At 39.1% G+C, this 20,473-nt stretch overlaps 1 protein-coding gene across 1 annotated transcript in view; it reads right to left on the bottom strand.

Annotated features, from left to right (window-relative positions):
* Positions 1 to 20,473, bottom strand: part of LOC140226830 (protein strawberry notch homolog 1-like) — a 54,351-nt gene that overhangs the window by 9,025 nt on the left and 24,853 nt on the right. Inside the window, exons 25-28 of the mRNA XM_072307257.1 lie at positions 19,269 to 19,357; positions 17,736 to 17,828; positions 14,813 to 15,039; positions 6,218 to 6,408 (exon numbers count right to left, since the gene is read on the bottom strand). Coding sequence (XP_072163358.1) covers positions 6,218 to 6,408; positions 14,813 to 15,039; positions 17,736 to 17,828; positions 19,269 to 19,357 — 600 coding nt within the window. The remainder of the gene's footprint in view (positions 1 to 6,217; positions 6,409 to 14,812; positions 15,040 to 17,735; positions 17,829 to 19,268; positions 19,358 to 20,473) is intronic.

Below are 20,473 nucleotides of genomic sequence, written 5' to 3'. Positions count from 1 at the left end.
TATATAGGGGGCCCATGTATGAGCATTTGATATTCATAAACCTTACGATGTTGAACACAATTTCTTATATATTTCATTTTGTCTCAACAAAAGTCTCAACAATATAAGTTTACTAAACGTCTCGCAAGGAATCAGTATACCATCATATTCTACATGCAGGTTGAACATAAAAATGTAATACTGACACAATATATTAAGGAGCCTTGATACATAGTATTTATCAAATAATATTGAAAATGGAGGGGAAGCTAGAAAGCAAAGCTTGTAATATGCATTTCCCTAAAACCATATTAACAAAGTATAGAAAAATCCTATATGCAGTAAGTGCAGGGATACATGGTTGCAGACAAAAACACATCGGACATTAATGACACAACTAAAAACCCTTTACATTGTAGATTTTTTTTCCATCAAGGAGTTGGGGGGGGGGGGGAGGGAGCAGTCCTGAGGCGATTTCGAAATGGATCATAACCTCCATCACTTTGATATAATTAAATTTAGAAGTGTCGCCTTGATATTATCGAGCAAACCTGATTTTCTTCTTTAATTAAAACAACAACAAAAAATGTTGAAGGCATAAACGAAACTGTCCTAATGCAATACAAACTGTTCATTAAACATCAACCAAGGAGCAATGTGAGATACCTCTTTCAGTTCTCTCACAGTTCCCAGGTGTTGGTAATATACACTTTGACATCATGATCTCATTCAGTCTTGTCTTAAAACTAAAACTGACATTTTTATTGTCTTTAAAGAACCCTTTAATTGTATGTTTAGCAGCAGGCGACATCAGCCCCAAATTTGCAGAATTCTCAGACTAAAGATGCATATTAGTCCTGCAATTGTTTTAATTGCAACCACATCTGGTGATGTTCAGCACTTCCTCAGGGGTCAGAGGGCGATTATTTGCCACAGAAACGGGATGAACACATGAAGACTTGCTTGATCACCACCCGTTGAGGCCCTATGGCTTGAGACAGTGTTGTATGTAACTTGGGTGGTATCAGAGATGACATCAGACCAGCATCTGCACCAACCTGTTTTGGGGTCAAAGCTTTCAAGTTACAGTAGGGAAATCTAGGCTTGTGGGATTTCAGGCGCATTGATGGCTGGTTGTTCAAGGGGGCATTTCATGAAGTGTTTTGTCAGATCTTTTCTTTTTGACAAACTGTTATAAGCTATTAAATTCCTTGCATCTGATTGGCTGAGAGCAAATTTGTAAGACAAATTTGTCAGACAAAACGCTTCATGAAATGCCCCCCCTCTGCTATCATGTTTGGAAGGTCAGGGTATGCGTTGACGGCACTAGTGACACTTGCCATCCTTTCCTTCCAGTGTGAGGGAGAGTGATCGAGTGCCAGTGAAGGAGGGTGGACTTCCTTAGCCTATGCTTGAAAGACTTGCCACAGAGGGCTACCTTGAACATAGCGTTGCAAGATGGTTACTAAGATGGAAGGCATGGGTCTGATGATAATCTAATAAAGGTTGGGGCAAAGTCTCCAGAAGATGAAGTACTCCACTATTGTCTTGAGATGGGTCAGTACTCGGCTCATGTCATCCAAGGGCTTTCTATGAGACGTAAAGGCAAGATCATCTGCAAATTCCTACGTGAAGTGAATGTAATGTCACCACATACATGTTAAAAAGACCTCTAGTGGAGTTAGTTTACAGCTACCATTAAGGAGGCCATCATTCAGAGTTCTAACACAGCTGGTCTGGTTACCGAGAGCAATCCTGAATCTGCAAATGCTGAAGACTAAAGAGCAGTGTGAAGTTGTTATAACACCGCTTTCAGAATGAGGCAGCACTGTACAGATCTCAGAGTCTCCCTCGACATCATAGGCCGATACTCAAACACATTCACTCCGAAAAAACGGTAAAATTCATCTACCATGTATAATTCATCTGGGTTAACATTTAAAACTTTGGGGCATTGTTTTTATTTCAGAGATTTGACAACAGGAAGTGAGGTGGTCCCTTTTTTCCACTTTCCCCTGCCTCATGTTCTTTCTCGGATGAGGGGACTGAAAAGTTTGTATAATATCGCTTTTACACTCAGCAAAAAAAAAAAAAGAAGAAAGTAAACTCTTTTTCAAGTTTAGATATCTCATAGAATATTTGGCTGAAAGCTAATGTATTATATACCATATTGAAGGTAATTTAATTGGCTATCAACCTGGAAGGTCAACAAAAAGGGAAACTTAACGCATGAGTGAACACCATTGTTTTTCTCTTCCAAGGCACACAAGTAAAAATTGCAAAACTGAACAAGATGTCATTCATGCGTATGTGCTCTTGCATAGAACAATAAGAACATACAACGAATTTCACACAAAAAGAAACATGAATTAAGTTGCAAAAACAAACCTTTGATCTCTAAGATATCTTTAAAACCTAAAAGACCAATGAAGGCTAAAAATAATGGAGGAAAAAAAGCATCTTATGTCAAATCTAAATTGAAATGAAATAAGAAAAGAGGCAATAATTGTCAAAAATGGTACAAATTTGAGCTTTTTTTAAAAAAAATAGGAAATTGTAAATAATGTTTGGTTCTTGAAAGAAATAAGTACAGAAATTCTGTTCATTTAACCACGTTTATATTTTTTTCATTCCATATGTCATTTGAAGTTTGACTTGACAGAAAATTCTTATTTTTCCCCCTTTAGTTTCCCACTTTGTTTTTCTTAGAGGCAATAAAGAGATAAAGTACAAAAACTTATTTTTCCTATTTCATTCATATCTCTCATTGTGTTAAACTGGTCTTTTGTTGTCAATTTTGTCGTGAAGGGCATTTGCAAATGAAAGAGAACATGTCAATTTTTGCAATTTTTAATTTTGTGCCTTGGAGGACAAAAACGAATGTGCTCACTCATGGGTAAAGTTTTCTTTTTAATTAACCTATGAGCTTAATAACCAATAAGTTACCTTTAATATGGTACATAATACATTGATTTTCGTAAAAATCTTCTATGAAATATATGACCTCGAAAAGGTGTTTACTTTCTTTTCTTTCTTTTTTTTGCTGGGTGTAGATAATGTAGAACAGGACAGTTAATTGGAAATTTCATTTGTGTCATCAACTAGGATTCAGCCTTTTAATTCTGTAAATCAGAATGAATATTTTGATGTTGAATATCTCAAGGCAAGTAAATGTTCATATCTAATAATTTCTGATAAACGATCTTGATGTTGGCGTCAATTCAAGTTTTGGTGGATTTTTCCAAATACCTAGGGAAAAATTCAGATTAAGGTAATCCAAATTTGGATGTTTGCATCAAAAAATAAAACAGCCTTTGTTAGGAACAACCTTCTGATTTATAATCAGCACACAAATTGGTAAACAGTGTACCTGAGTGACAGAAAAAAAAAGAAGAAAATTTGTTTATTTCACACGCTCTGCCGTTCATATTGTGCAGGGATATATGAGTGGCATCCATTTTGAAGTTTTGTCTTAAGAAGAATATAATAAGCCTACAAACAATAAACTTTCTCTTTGTTTGCTTGTTTGTTTGCTTGTTTTGCTAGTGGCACTCATCAGATTTGCATTGCACATGCAAAACTTGATAAAAGCGTAGGTATGTGACGGAAAATTCGTCTTCTATTTCTATGCATATTTTTTGTCATTCATATAGTACAGGAGTTTAGGAGTGGCGGCCATTTTGAATTGAAAATAAGCTTAAAATACTAAATGTACCTCTTCAAATGAAAAATTTCTTGCATGTGCAAGTAGAATTACTCAAGGAACAACAATTTAAAATACTTTGATGGAATAATTTGTCATAAAATTGATATAACTGGGATTATCATGGCCAAAATTAGCATATCTGGCGGCCATTTTGGATTTTTGCGTTTTGCCGAAAATGCTCAAGGTTACGCGAGTGGCATCAATCGGATTTGGAATCAGCACCCTCGAATTGACAAGAAACCATCAAAAAACATTGTATATATCAAAAAACAAGGTTAGGTGCACTTTCTATGGAGCCTAGCCTGGACTAATATCCCAAATTTGAGGGATAACATAGGCATACACTTTGTGTAGTGCATTTTGATACAATGAATACATAGAGAAAATATAAGAGAGCGACCTGAGCAAACACTCATTCTCTTTCTGTAGGGATGCGTGTGCACATAAAACTACACTCACAGACAGGATACCCAGCACGGTTCCCTTTGGAATATTTCAAAGGTTCTCCCGTCTGCACCACAGCCGACATCACTGCGGTTAATCTCAAAAGACAAAGGCTTGCCAAGAGGAAGAGACAAAAAACAACAACTGACAAACCAATGTGAAAAAGAAAGCAAACTTTAAAACAATGATCCACATGATCAGACGCAGATGGGAACAAACAAATTAGGCCGAGAGGAAGAGAAATCACAGAATCTTACGAGAGAAACATGATGGCGAATGGGGGCAAAGTCAATGAATATGATACTTTTCTCACGACACAGAAATGCAAATCTTATTGGGAAAATAACCAATTCCTCGGCTTCCACTACACTGACCATCTGCATTTGATCAAACTGAGCATGAAATGTGCCCCGAGGGCAGCGAGAAGAGTGGACCATCAACTCATTTCCGCCCAGTCCCACTTCTGCGAAAACTTTTCCATCGATGTCAATTCATCTGACTTGGCCTTTTGTCCCTTCCCCCCTCCCCCTGCCCCTCTCCCTTCTCCCCCTCTCCCCGTCTCCTTCTCCATCCCCAGTGCGACGGGGGAAATGTTTGGGTGCATCCATCACCGGCGCCATGACACCAGCAGACTGAAGTCCTCAGCGATCTGAATAAGGTAGAGCCAGATTCATCTCTCCCTGGGGCATTGCCCCTCCAATTGTAAGTTTCCTGGCCACTTTCTTAGTCACTGCTGCTACCGTCAGGACGGACCCCTCTCCTCTGGCTGTTGTCTCATCTGTGTAATCTCCTTTCCTCAAACCTTCTCACGATAGGATGGCATTAATTCCTCCTACTAATGTTACGCGTTTAGTCCACAACTCCTCCTCTTCCAATTATGGTTCACCTTTATTTTGTATACACGGTGTAAATATGTATTTCATTTCCTTCATTTCGTAATATTGTTTTGGTAAACCGTCTTTGCTCTTTGCTCTTCTTGTTTTATTTACAACAATTATTCGTGCTTTACAGTCACACTAACTTGCTTTTATCTTGGTCCAGTCATATTTCTCTCATGTTTGTACAACTTGAACCATATATTTGATATTGACAAACTACCATTATGACCAACGACTAACTGAAAGCAGATATTCATAGTTTCTTATGCCTTTTCTTTTGATTCTGCTATACATAGTGTACATATGCAACAAACAACGATACACCTTTGTCATGGCAGTAAAGCTTTGAATTATAGACCAAACATATTGGATATCCTGGAGTGGGGGATATAAAACTCAGGTTTCATGTTATCACCAGTTTCTTGATTGAGTACATATGGCTCAACCAATATGCAGATATGCATTCACAAATTGTGAATGCATATCTGCATATTAGTTGAGCCATAGGTACATGCCACAGTGTCAACCTGTCTTTCAAAGATTCTAATCCTACTCACTCCTGAGCAGTCTAAACAGTATCACGCTCTTTCTCCTAACCACACAAATATCACAATAACAATGATTTTACTTTTTGGCGCTTTGTCTTGTGTTTTTGATAATACCATAGCACAAACCTACAAAGTTTCGACTGAATAATGTAATTCACATGCATGTGAATATTCCAAATGTTAACTAGCAATGCAACGTATTGTCTTCCCCAATTCACACTCTCATGGCAAGATAAACAGTGCTCTCAGATGCACCAAGTTATCTTATACTCAAATGACATATGAATATAAGACGTATTGACATAAGAACATTTGCAGACAACATCCCGATGATAAATCATACGGCAGCATCAGACCTTGTGCGATGTCATGTTTCATGAGAAGCTCATGAATATTTATGAGTCTCTCCCTTGCAGGGTACAAACTTTGCATGGACTTTGCACATTGTGTTCTTACACTGCATTGCATTCATTTGGCATTTCCACAAAAAAAAAAACCCCTGCGCTCTTGTATGACGTGTGGATATGAGAGGAATCAGACATGCACGTACGTCATATGAATATGTGTGGTATCAATATACTGCTATTCAACAAATACATACTGTTGTATATCGATGCATTGTACATTCAGAACAATTCTAGACTTGAAGGGGAGACACTTACCGACTAGCTTGCCCCTGTCCGTCTTGATGCGGATGATCTGCATGATGGCGCCGCTCTGCGGATTCAGCGCAAGGACCTCCTCCACCCGGCTCCAGACACTGAGGACCGACCCGGAAAGGACGTAGAACGTCCGCCGCCTCAGCCCAATCTCGCAGGGAAGACCCAGGACGTTGGTCTTACATGTGCCTTTCCTGACATGGCGACAATTTTAAGAAACAGACTTACGGTCACCGTCAAATTGGAAGCATTTCTAGCGACATATTTGTCCACATCTAATTTGTTGACATTGAGCAGTATCGTAGATTCTCCCTTTATCATTTAATCAATGAAGGTGAAATGTGGTGTAAGTGCTGTATGAAGTGCACCTTTTTAAACAGGATAAGCGAAGACAGCCAAAACCATCAACAGATCTTATTATAAGAGTTGAATAAATCACCTTTAATATCAAAACAATTGGATACACATTTATAACGGAACAAAAAATAATTAAAACTGACATTCTCCTCAGTTTTACAATATGACATCATCCCATATCCTCATATGTGAGTGTGCAAATATCTATAATCTTTCATCCTTAAATATGAAATTCATATGATACATGTAGAGTGTTTCATGAAGTAACTCTATATCTTGCATCATTGCATGATGTTAAGGTCACAGCCATGATTTGATCTCTGTGTTTGACCTTCCCATTCATGAAAAATAAAAAAATAAAATAGCGACCAAATTCAATAAGCAACAAGAGACCCGCAGGTCTAGCGCTCACCTGAGTATCGCAAGTTCACCTTTCACGCAGTCACTAATCTAAATTATTCACAGCTCTACCAAAATATGACCAGGCATTCTCAAGTAGAAGATGAAAATGTACAATAAGGGCCCAAATCTTTTTAAGATTCCTTAATTATTGGGGATTGGGGACCCCTGGGGCCCTCTGGGTGGGGCATGGTGCCCATTTTGATAAATTTAGATCCTGATCCCCTAGGGATGCTACCTGCCAAGTTTGACGAAAATCCATCATAAGGTTTTCAGGAAGAAGATGAAAATGTACAATTCAGGCCCCCATTTGAACCTCTCCCCACCCCCTCCCCTGGGTCCCAAGGGGGGCACCCCTGATCCTGCCATGAACAAGGTTGAAACTACAGTCATCAATGTACTAACTCATAGTATTAACTTAGCTCTATCACTTCTGGTTCTAGAGAAGAAGATTTTTACAGATTCCTTAATTTTGGGGGGTTTGGGCCCCCCTGGGGGCCCCCTGGGTGGGGCATGGTGCCCATTTTAACAAATTGAGTTTCTTACCCCCTAGGGATGCTACCTGCCAAGTTTGATGAAAATCGGTCCTGGGGTTTTCAAGAAGAAGATGAAAATGTAAAAAGTTTACGCACGACGCACGACGGACGACGCACGATGCACGACGGACGCCGGACGAAGGGCGATAGCAATAGCTCACTTGAGCCTTTGGCTCAGGTGAGCTAAAAATTTGTGTCACCCTCTTCATTTAGGGATCAAAACTCTGAGTTCATTCCAGGGTATGCACATTGATATACAGTCAAACCTGTTACAAAGCAGCAAAAACACACTGAATTATTGGCTCGGCTACGGCTCCATCGGGTCTGTGGCCGCCATAGACAGGTTAAAATCTACCGCGGGAAACAAAACTTGTGGTCGCTGGCCGCGTTAGACAGGTGGTCGCTACACACAGGGTCTGTAACAGGGCTTTTCTCTCGGGGGGATTTTTCAGTGGCCGCTGTAGACAGGTGGCCGCTATAGACAGGTGGCCGCTGAGACAGGTTTGACTGTACATGACACGGAAGAATCACAGGTCATGAAAATGTCTATCCCCCCCCCCCCCCCCAACATTAACATTTAAAGAATGAATACATTTTTACATGAAAACAGAAGGTCGGAGATTCACACACACACACACACACACAATGGCAAAAAAAAAAAATCACGACACAGAGCATTTCAAGCCTATAAATGGCAAAATGAATATTGATAAATATTTGGAAACCCCCAACCATTTCTCTTTGCCAGCAAACGTTGAGAGTTACTCGCTCAATTCTATGATATGTTTGCCACTAACACAAACTGTCCTGGGAACAGCTGATAATTTGACAGAGAGAGCAGGCAGGGGGGTGGGAGGGAGGGTGGGGTGGGGAAAACAGGAAGACTTCACTTCTTGGCGGTACAAGGCAAATGGGAAGTTGGCAAGTCACTTTGGTAATTCTGATACTAGGATACTAAGGCATCACAGAATGGCAGAGTTGGCATGAAATTGGAAACACATGCGATATATTTAATACCACAAAGAAATACATCGCACAATGAAGGCCTACCAAGATGAGGCCAATGTAGATCATATCACAATTTACACAATACGCAAGGCAGTTCTGATCGTGAATTGATTAATCACATTCACCACTCGGCAAGATGCCAGCAGTGGGCTGCTATCGGCTAAATTGTGCAGTGCACCGTGGGGATGACTAATGTAGATTTTAGACATAAAATCTGGTAGTGTGAGAGCTATATTGATTCAGCATGTTTCTCACATTAAGGGTAATAGAATTAATAGTATCTGGAGATCAATAGGCTGGCCAGTACGGCATCTACAGTTTATTCACCTCATTACTCAACTTGACAGTCATCCCTTTGAGAATCTTGGCTATTTCCCTCCACTAACAATACTAGAAGCTAGCTCAAGAATACATGCACTGTATATGAATGAGTGGGACTACATAAAGAGAGTTATATCATGATGCAGAACCACATCTGTTTGTACAGTCCTTGCTCATACAGTGTGACTTTACCCTATTCAAAATCTCTGAAATATTACTTCAAATTTATGTAAGAAAAATCAAGAAACTTCTAAAACATACACAGTCTACTACTAGTACTTCTTCGGTATATTAGTGTCACCAGATGATTCACAAAAATGTGCCATTTTGGTGGAATTCACCTTCCCATGTTTCCACAAATGTGGGTACTGAGACTTGGAAATCCTGTTTACTGGGTAGCTTGACTATTGGTGTGTTCTCACCTAACCTCCTTCTATGCAAATAGAAAAGTCTGACCCTGCAGAGCATTAACATGGGAATCTAATTTGTGTTATGATTGGCCACAGCAAAATACAAGTCTATAAATCAATTTGAGGGTGTTTTAAGGACAAATTGTTGACAAGGCCTAGAGGAGGAAAAGAGCAAGGGATGAGAATGAAGAGAGAAAGATGGCAGAGCAGAATGGACAAAAATGACGAAGAAGACCTCGGCCAATTATAGTCTCACAAGGAATCACCAATTTGTGGCCGTCTTGATGACAGATTGGAGGGTATCACAGATAGTGACTCAAACTATTCCAAACTTTCTTTCCACTCTCATGCTGTTCTTGACGCTCTTTCTTAGGACCTTGAAACATTTTGGGAGCCTGAGGGTGCACTCACGGTTGTACCCAACACAGACTACAAGCTTTCAGATATCATCGCTGATTCTCAGGCTCAAAATTACTTTTCTTATTTTCATTTTCCATTTTTCACATTGACAGGTTGCCATGTTTGGCAGGGACAAAAACATTGACATGTTTTCTGTATTTCGAGTGTGGTAGTGTAAGAACTTTGGTGAAAAGAAGTCAGAAACTATATAGATGATTCTGCTTCTCTATAATATTCTAACATCTCACTGACTGATTGATATGCTATCTTAGTTCCAGAAGAGAAATAAAACAAGTGAAACACAAACATTAATTTCTCACTATAGTATACTAAAACTTACTTATGAGGGCATTGGCTGTAATTGCTTAAGTTAGGATTTTGTAATTTACTAAGCAGTGCCACCATACATCTTGATGGCATCATACCACATGCCAAGATGTCATGAAAAGACCATTCTTGTTGAATCATCTTCTTTCAAGGAATCAACCCTTGTGAACTTCATCTTCCTGGAGGCAAATGTGGATTACAAAGTGAATCAAGCACCTCAGGGGGATCGTAATGTTTTAAAATGGGTTTATCACCTTCAAATGTATGGAAGATCGATTCTTGTCATTTGCTGCATTATGCAATGCTATCTCCCATTTTTGCATTTATCACTTAATTTCATCTGAACTGCATGACTTTAAACTTTCCACTGAGCACACAAAGGATCTTTAGATGCTAACATAAAGAACATTAAATTTTGTGCTTACATAAGTGTTTTTTTTTTCCTTTCTTTAATTCAAGTGAAATTTGGGGGGTTACTTAATCGTTTCTTTTTTTTTTTTCTTGTAAATAAAATTTGATAGTTATCTAAGGGTTGTTGTTGTTTTCTTCAAACTGAAATGTACTACCTCGCAGAATTCAGACAGCTGAGTTATACTATCTCGTGACTGTAGATGAAACATACTAATTAACTACTTGTTGCATCATCACCTAAAACACACAGGTGCTGTCATTGGGTGTTTTTAGAGAACTGTCGCAGAATGGCTCTGAGCCACTCCGTCTGTCCGCTGGTTCTGCTCATGTCATGACAGAACTAGACATTATCACTGCAAGGACCCAGCCATCCGATGGAACCGTTCCGTCGCCACAAATAAAAGCAGGGTGCTAAGTAACGATGCTCGCCCCTACATCACCACGGAGGTGGATGCGTTTATCATCCCACTGACAGACGTGTTAGCAAAGGGGATTGATCACCTCGTTATTGGCGCAAATCCACTCTCACAGCTAAGTGTGCATGGCCCGACTCTCTCATTTCCTCTGAGCTAGGCTACGGCTGTGACTCAATACACATAAAATTCCTTTACTGGCCTTGGTTTTTGTTTTCTGCTTGCATACAAGCAGATCATGAGAGAGATTGACTTCGACAGGGAGAATACAGAGACTGGAAAGGGAAGAGAGAGAGAGGGGGGGGGGAAGGAGTGTCATGAAATCTAATCAGATAAAACTCATCCATCAACACTGTCATAATTACATTCTGCACCACATGCCTTTTGACAATGCACAATGTGCCAAATTGAGGTGACACTATATAAGACAATTGATTAATGAGTAGCTGTCAAATTCATCAGAAATGGAAGGCAGATGCAAGACGAATATAGCTGTAGGGACTGTACATTGTATGATGACATCATGGTCCAAGATTAACTTTGAGAGGCAGTTTGTGGCATTCCTGTTGTGATACAGGTTAGGTACACGTTCTTGGTCCATCTATTTCTACACTACCATCATAAAAATGCCACTTATATTGCATGTACTTTTACAGACAAGTAGCCAACAATTATGGTGCTGACAGAGAATAAGTGCAAAAACAAAAGAATACTATAGTATGTAACCCACTGGCACTCTGACAGCATCACAATCAGCTGACCTTGTGATGCCCTCTAATTACCTCAGCCTGCTCTCAGGAGGCCATGTGTTTGCAAGCAGTTGTTTGTTTATTTATCTGTAAGCGACATTTTTCAAAAAGTGACGACTGATTTTGATGATGTTTTCAGGATATGTCCACTGTGATAGAAGGAACCTTTGATGAGTCTTGGGTGGTGATTTGGATCACAATTTAGATCCAGGCTGTGCACACAGATCCATGGTGTTATCAAATCTTATGGCCTTAATGGAGATTTCATCTCTTTTGAGTTCCTCTAGTTCTCCATAGATCATACTAAACATGAAACAAAATATTTGCCCCCAGGGTACTCCTAACCCACTAGCCCACTTGCCCAGGGCAATTAAAAACACACTGTAGGGCAAGCACGACAAACACAACAGTACACCTACAAAAGGGAGGACAAAATGAATTTTGACTTTTCTACATAGTTTAGAAGAGTAAGCTCTATAAGGATACATAACTTGTCAAAATTGGACCTTCCTAACCCATTCAAAAAGTGACTGAAATAAGAGATAGTTAGGAGATGCAGTTTCACAGGAAAGGGAGAGAAGGGGATTAAAAGATGAGGGTCACTCAGGCATGCAGTGCTGAAGTATCAATGAAATTTATGTTCAATTCCACCTCGAAAGTAGCACCTGTCTAAAAGAAAAAAAAATCATATTGTCCAGCAAAATTGTTTTGACAGTAAGCAAAGAAAGAAAAGATTACTCTCCCAGGTGAGACAAACTTGCAAAATTGGAATCAGTATTAAACCTAAATGACATGTTTTGGTCCGTTACAGAGAATCCTAATCTGTGACATTTTGTGGGTTTTGAGCTATGTGGTCACAAATGTCTCCTATGGTTTATTGCATTATCATTACTACAGATATGGGGCCCTTTGCCTGAACTCTGGCCAGCAGGAGAAATATTCATATATATATATATAAATGTGTATTTTATATTTGTAATGCCCTGTCACTGTGGCAATTCAAGTGAACATCACAATCATCCCCATGTTAATCATCTGAATACTGGGGGATGGCATGCATGCCCAAGCATGGACCAGATACAAGACTGAAATGCTACCAAAGGCAAAGTCAAAGATACAGGGAAGAAGCCATCAGACTGATATTTTTAGCAGTCGATACAGTTACACGAAGTTCGCCGCAGCATTTTAAGAATAGAAAAACCGCAAGAGCAGGGGGGATAGAGCCACGTAGAAGTCAAGTCTCGGAACATTTCACCCAGGAGCAACCAACAGAGCTGCCGAGGAACTCGAGGAAGTCCTCGGAACGAAAGAGGAAGAAGATGCGGAGGACGCGGACAGTTAATGGCTTCCACTTCTGTCAAAGACTCGTGACTCACTCCGCACCAATGTCACGAGTGAGTCTCACCGCCGAGTGACGGCTGTGTCCTCCGCCTCCAGTATCCAAAGATTATCACGGGCGTGGGGGGAAGACAAGCAATGGACAGACAAACCGACATCCTCAGAACAAATGTACAAAACTATAAAGCAAACTCCAGCGAGCATACGGAGAGATGCGACTGCTTGCATTGACAAAACTCACAGTGACATAAGGGGGAAGAGATTGTATGCAAATTTGCTTCACTCCTACGATCACTCGTTATGTAAAATTTTTCAGAGGAGTCATTTCACTTCACCTTGGATCATCACACACATGTGAAAATAGCAATTAGGTTTTTAATGAAAAACAGGGAGTCTTGTCTTCATGAATGAGAGCACATGAAATACATCTTAAAGAATGCAAGTAAAGGCTGGTCCCTTCAAAAGAGGGAAAGGAATAAACAACACCATGTGATCACTCTTGCTGCTGCTCACATTTCAATAAAAAAAAAATAAAAAAAATACCTCGAATGGTAATTGCAAGTTCACTGGAAATACGGGCTGTCAAGTAGGATGACTCAAAGGAAGAGACAAAGAAGATTGTCAGTATCGGTTTCAAATCAAGACAATTCTTGTAAGAGGTCAACGCCAATATCCATACACGGAGGATATCCTGGCGACAAGAAATGTACCCCAGGCCCATGGCTCTAAGCATCATCCGTTTTTTGGGGGGACCAAATTCACAATGAAAATTTCCCTATGGCTATCCTAAGTTTCCACATATCAAATTAGATGAGAACAATGCCTGAAACACTAGCAATTGATCAGTTGCCACCATGCTTGAACAAGATAAGATACAATTGTTGAATGTTGACACTGTTGCAAGCTGTTTATTATTGAACTATGCCAAGACGGCTTATCTTGATTTGGAGAATAAATTCCAATTCCAACCCTCTTCACAGGCCACGACATAAGCACAAATACAGCACATAACAGATTTGAACGCATTCTGAGGTAATATCAGCAAGCGAGCTGAAATAATGCACATGGTATACATTTTTGATCCACACAATTACTTTCGTTGTGGTTTTTTGGTGAAACTCTGAAAAGATGTGATTGACATGCACGATATAAAAATGAAAATCTGATAATCTGAAAAGATCATGCATGAATTAATGCTAGAGATGGAAGGGTAAACTCTACAAAACTTGCATAAACTTTAAAGATTCACTTTGCATTTCACTGCCATCAAGTGACGAGGGCAATGGTCAATCATTGCAGTAGAGAACGTTCCCTTGTGAAAACACATGGGATGAACAATTCAGGAATTCTGCAACATACTGGAAGTTCCATAGAACCACACCCACAACTGTCGATGAGTTGAACATCCCACTTTGTTACAAGACACAAGATTCCTTAGAAAAGTAATCTTCAAATGGACAGCTCATTGCGAAGCATATCTCTGAATTGATATTCTTGGGTCCTTGGGTCAGAATAGACATCATGTGAATTAGCATGTCTGCACTGACCAACTGATCAAATGACCAATGCCCACAAACAAGTACAATTCAGAGTGAGATTCCGAGATTAAGACAGAAACAGCTCTAATGGTATTCCATTTTGTGGCTCTGTGTTCATATCTGTAAGGAGCTTCTTAGGATCACTACAGAATACCTGCCAACCCTGAGACTTATTAAATCTGAACAAACAAAGAAAAATTATTTAAAAATCTGAACTTTCATAAATTTCATATACTTTCGTATTAATAGATATTTCCAAAAAATCAGAACACACTGAAATCAATGCGTTTTCTTTCAGTGAAAAATCTGAATATTCAGATTAAAACTGAACAGTTGGCAGGTTTGCTACAGTCAGAGAAAGAGACAGAGAGATAGAGAGAGTTATGACTCACCAGAAGACGTGAGCACACTTGTTCTCCGATGCCGAGTAGAGGGCCTCCCAGTACTGCTTGGCCTCGTCGGGAAGGACCTTTCGAAACCTGGTCTTCAGGTCGGTAACAGTTTCCGTCTTGCTCTGCAGGCCGATGTTGGGCTTGAAGATCTGCATGGCACCCTTCTTGATGGAGCCGGCGGCCTGCGAGAAGCGGGCCAAGATGGCCGATTTTCTGCCGAACCTTGACTGAAAGAGAGAAAATAAGAGTACTCCTGATTAAACCAAAGGGTTGAATTGATGGTAGCACTCTGTCTTAGAAAAAGCTGGAGCAGACCTTACTAATCAATCACGTATGACAAGAACAAGCTGAGGTGATGAAATTTGACTTTGTTAATGCCAAGCTTATAGCCAGCGCATTGCAAAATTAATTTACCATAACCTCCAGTTTTAAAAGTTTGGAAGGCAGTTTTGCAAACAATAACATGGACACGAACATAACCAACTGACTGCTCATTGTGCCAGCGTTCTTCACTCAATTCTACAAGTTTGATACCAGTTATTAAATTTGAAATGGAGCCCTACTCTTGGTTTCAATCACATTTTGTCTGCTTATATTTCATCCTTTCTTGCCATCTGTTCATGCCCCCCGTATCTTGTCAGAATATCACCACCATTGGATTTTTCTAAACACCGTCTTTTCATTTATTATGTCTCAACTCTTTTTTTGATTGCCCCTATCAATATTTCACTCTCTCCAGTAAAAAAAAGACGTCATGATTCTACTAAGTATGAGAAGAGGAAAAAACACAACTGCCCTGAATATCCTGTATGTAATTTGGCACATTTCCTAGAACATCACTTTGTGCAAAGCGGATTTCATGCAAATCATGGGTCAAGGGAGGAGAACAAATAAACAAGGGACACATCAATTTTCATTTAGTCAAGGTAATCAGTTAATGTCCTGAAAAAAAGAGAGAGAGCCTTAACCCTAAAGGGGCCGGGCTTTTTTGGTTATGCTCAGACCAGGGGGGATGGATTCCGCCCCCCCGAGATCTCGGCCATCGGTGGTGCGATCGCGATGAAATTTGGCATGCGTGAGACCCGCGTAATAATCTACAATATTGTGTCATAAGATTTTTTTGAAACAAGCAATTTCTAATTTTAATTAATTAATTATGCAAATGAAGCTCAAGATCATATTTTAGCCTAATTAAAAGCATTGAGAGTCTAATTTTTGATCTGTAAATCTGTTTTGGCATATTCAACAATTGTACATCACAAAAACTTCCAAAACTCATTTCAATTCTTATGTATTTTATTGTTTTCAGAATTTCTTATGTATTTCTTTGTTTTTCAACTTTTGTTTTTTCTTTGTTTTTTTATTGGAAATTGTCACTGACCACTTTTCTACCATAATTAGCACAAAACTAATCAATGAAAGTGATTAATTGCAAAAATAATCAGGTTTTTATGACTTTCATGACAGAGCACTGTTTTCCATAGGAAATGTACACAAAATCACAAAATTGTGCCCGTTTTGGGGCAACATTCTGTTACAAAAATGGGCGTGGCTTCGCAAAAGTATGCGCGGACGTCGCAATTTGGTCTCAAAAGTTGCGCGAGACTTGAACAAACAAAGTCAAGAAGCCTCGCGACGAGGCCTTCTCGCGTTACAGAATTATAGCGCGAAACGTCGAGGGGGGGGGGCGGCCCTTTTAGGGTTAAAATCATGCAGCCATCACTGGCACATGTTACAGTTTCTAACAGAAATAATCTTATCATGTATCATAAAATGAAGATTCGTCAGGCATATCTATCAAAACATAAGACTGCTGAGCTCCAGGTAAAATTGATCCGACAACTTTCCTATCACAGTTTGTGTACAATTGCACTGACTTTGCATATGACATGCTTAACTCATGCCAATCCCCATTAAAATATTTTGTGAAAATTTGAAAGACTTCGAGAGCAGAAAAAATGCTTTAGACATCATTGATTTCGGTCAAATACTTCTAACAAACGACGAACAAAGCACAAAGCGTTGTTATCACTATTTATTAAATATCAATGAAATTCAAAGGAGAACTTGCAGAAGAACAGAACCTTCAAATTAATTTGACATGACAAAAGATCCCAATTTCACTGCTGTGAAAAATTATACCTGCCAGCCTTTTCCAATTTGCATTGCCCTGTGCTTTATGCAGAGCAAGGTTCATGCAAACTGGTTAAAATTGATTTTTTTTTTTTCTGCCTGATTAGAGGAAACAGCAGAATTAGCATTGTTGGCCCAATAACATCAAGGGAACACGGGGCAGAAGGCTAGGACAAAGCAAGCTTTTGCTGCTGACTTCATCATTGGGTTGTACAGGTAATAACAACATACACAGGAGAATCAAACAAGAATGACAGCAAGAAGGACAGATCATGAAAATGATAATTTAAAAAAAAAAAATAAGGAGTTGATTGAATGACAAAGAAAATAAGATGTTTTGAAAAGTAAGACAGCAGGTCAAGGAATGAAGGACAAAAAAAAATCAAAATGACTTAAAAAATTACATGTGATGAATTAAGCATGATTGACATGGATAGACCAAAAATCTCATAATGCAATCCAACAACTTCAAGGAATCCAATCAAGATAATGTTTACCAAAATGTACAGCTCAAAAGTTTTTGTAAAAGAGAAAAACATTAAAAAAAATACACATTCTTGGAATATATTCTGTAACAATGTAATGTACAAGCAGCATGACATGAGGTAACACATGGATGGTATATAGTAGCAGGGGGTCAAAAAAGAATGAGATGAAAATGGTAGTATATCTCTCATCCCCACTGCCTTGAAATTTCTACGTTCCAGTGTAGTTTTTACTGAGAGAAGAGAAAAGGAAATCCTGCATGACTAGACAAACATCGAGGCTGAGTAAGGCTGCACTGACTCACCAGCTGAGAGATGTAGAACCCTTCCTCAGGCAGTGAGAGACGACTCCATATATCGATGGCGCTCTTCCACGACAGGCCCCTCTCAGCTCCCACCTGGGGGAAACAATGTTTATCAGTAGGCCAGGTTACTACCAAAACTACAATGTATGCCATGTATTTCACAAGACTTTTATTTTCGCACATTTTGCGAGTCAGATGCAGTTCACGAATTTAAAAACACAAAACAATATCAACTTTGATCTTGACATGAAAGTGACATACGAGCATATACATGTATTTCTCCACTCAGCACTGTACTCCATGATTGCTAATTTAACCACTCACGGCTAATGTCAGGAAGTCCTGGTTCGCAAAAAATTAGACTCATTAAATATATCGTCGCTGGAGTGACAGGACTTTGTATCTGCAATTTTGGTGAAAATGACTTTTTTGGATTAATGGTCAAATAATGGGTTAAGTGATGTCCTGTCCAAATCCAAACTGTCTTACTCCAAAAATGAAGCCGCCATGGCATGTCAAAGGAAAGGCTCTCCCATTGGCTATAATGCTTTGGCCGCCATGTTTTTTGGCTCTCCTGAACATTTTACATTATGTAGATACGAGGTCTTGTTGCCCCAGCGACGATATGGCAAATATAGTACTATATTCTAAATTCTATGGCAACCATTATAGCAGGGCTAAAAAAAAAAAAAAAAATGTTTCTTGGTTGTCTGACACATCAAGAACTTGTGCAAGCAATTTGGGCTTGAGGCGTTGAAATGTATTTTGACAGCTCTGCAGTCAATCCATCAATTTGAAAGCATCTTTAATTTAGCCTATTTACATAACATTTTACATTTGCTCATTTCATTTAAACCTGGTGACTGCGGCAGACAAATCTATTCCTACGTCAATCCTGTAGCAGCACTGTGATTAAGCAGATGGTAATGTATTAAGTGCTGTCTTACAGGATGACAAAGATTTCCCTTTCTTTAATTCACTATGAGTGATTCATCTGTCTCTGATTTCCAGTCTTCTTTTCTTTTCTTTTCTTTTCTTTTGTAAATTCTTGGCAAGTTTTACACAAGGTTTAAATTTCCATGTCATCAGCAAAGTCATGGATTACTGGACTGATCAATATCAGGCTCAAAATGAATGCTAAAATCTAAAATTACTGCAGGATATGGCATAATACAAACAATTAGCATTATGTCTCTACAAGCAAGCAAAATGAAGCCAAGACAAGTGACAGATAGATTAAGGATGGCTACCTTTCAAATCTAATAAGGTATTCAATCATACAGCTGGTAACATTTGGTGGCAACACCTTCATTATCTGCCATCACTCTCCTATATGAGTATATTTACATAATTATTCATTTACTCTTCAATACACATGATAATCTTTGAAGAAGAAGGAGAAGAAGAAGCACATATGACAGAAAGGTGAACTATGTCCATAAAGCATTCCTTGAGGAAAAGATTGCTAGAGGTTCAATTAAATCATATTCATCAAAGGTAATGGAATAGTAATGACATAAAAGCAATTCTCACCTGATGGAGTTCAGTAGTGCTATTGCCTGACAAGGCGATGTAGGAATCTGTGTGTATTCTCCTGATCACTTGACTCTCATTACCGATGTCTTCAGTCCCATATAAGAGAGAAGGAAACACACAGATGTGCATACTCATCAGACATGTTGACTTATATTGTATGGATAATGACGTCAATGCTGGCAAGATCATTAACCCGTTCTGTGCCAGGGAATTTAGACGGTGTGTTGAATGCTTAGGGCTTCTTATTGTGTTCTCTCTTTTTTTTTTTGGGGGGGGGGGGGGTTGTTGTTGTTGTTGTTTTTTGCCAATTGGCACTTACAGTATATAAAGGGATAAAGTGATTGATGAATATAACCCCAAAATGAAGAGGATAGAGAAATACATTTCTTCCATCTAAAACCACTCTGCTGACTGAAACATTAGCTACATATTTTTATATTACATATGGTGTAAACCATTTTCTTCCATGACATAACCAACTTGCCACATTCATTCTTGAAGATATTGGTTTTAGATTTCCCCTATCATCACATTCCTGGTCACTCTTTAAATACTCCTGGACTCTTTCATGCAAGACAGGTACCGGTAATCACAGATGGAAACAAATACTGATCAAAGCTCACTTCACTTTGCATCAAAACAATGAATCAAGAAAAATTACTCATGCAATATGTTATCACAGAAGGACACTAATACTGATCAAATCTCACTTCACCTTGCATCAAAACAATGAATCAATGAAAACTGCTCATTATATTTAGACCCCATCCCCTCCCCCCCCCAAAAAAAAAATACATATATCAAAGGAATATGAATTATTCTGAATAAAGAAGATGACAGAGATGAACATAATGTGTATAAAAATAGGGAAACAAGGGCAGAAGAGGAAAGAAAAGGAGATAGCAGGATGATAAAAAGAAAATGGATACATATGATAAGAAGGTAGAGACAAACAAGAAGAAGACAATGATATGAAAAAAAACAAAGAAGCTGAGGAGGAGAGGAAGAACGGAGGATGGAGGAGGAAGAGGAGGAGGAGGAAGAAGAGGAGGAGGAGGAGGAGGAAGAGGAGGAGGAGGAGGAGGAGTAGGAGGAGGGGTTAGGAGAATACTGATGAAGAAAAGAATAGCTAAGGTAGAAAAAGGGAACGATAAGAGACAGGTCGGAGAGAGGAGGAAGACACCAAAGATGAAGCTGGAGTA

The sequence above is a fragment of the Diadema setosum genome, chromosome 4, assembly GCF_964275005.1.
Source record: "Diadema setosum chromosome 4, eeDiaSeto1, whole genome shotgun sequence".
Taxonomy (NCBI): domain Eukaryota; kingdom Metazoa; phylum Echinodermata; class Echinoidea; order Diadematoida; family Diadematidae; genus Diadema; species Diadema setosum.
The sequence above is the reverse complement of the archived record's forward strand: the minus strand, read 5'-3'. Positions and strand labels throughout refer to the sequence as shown.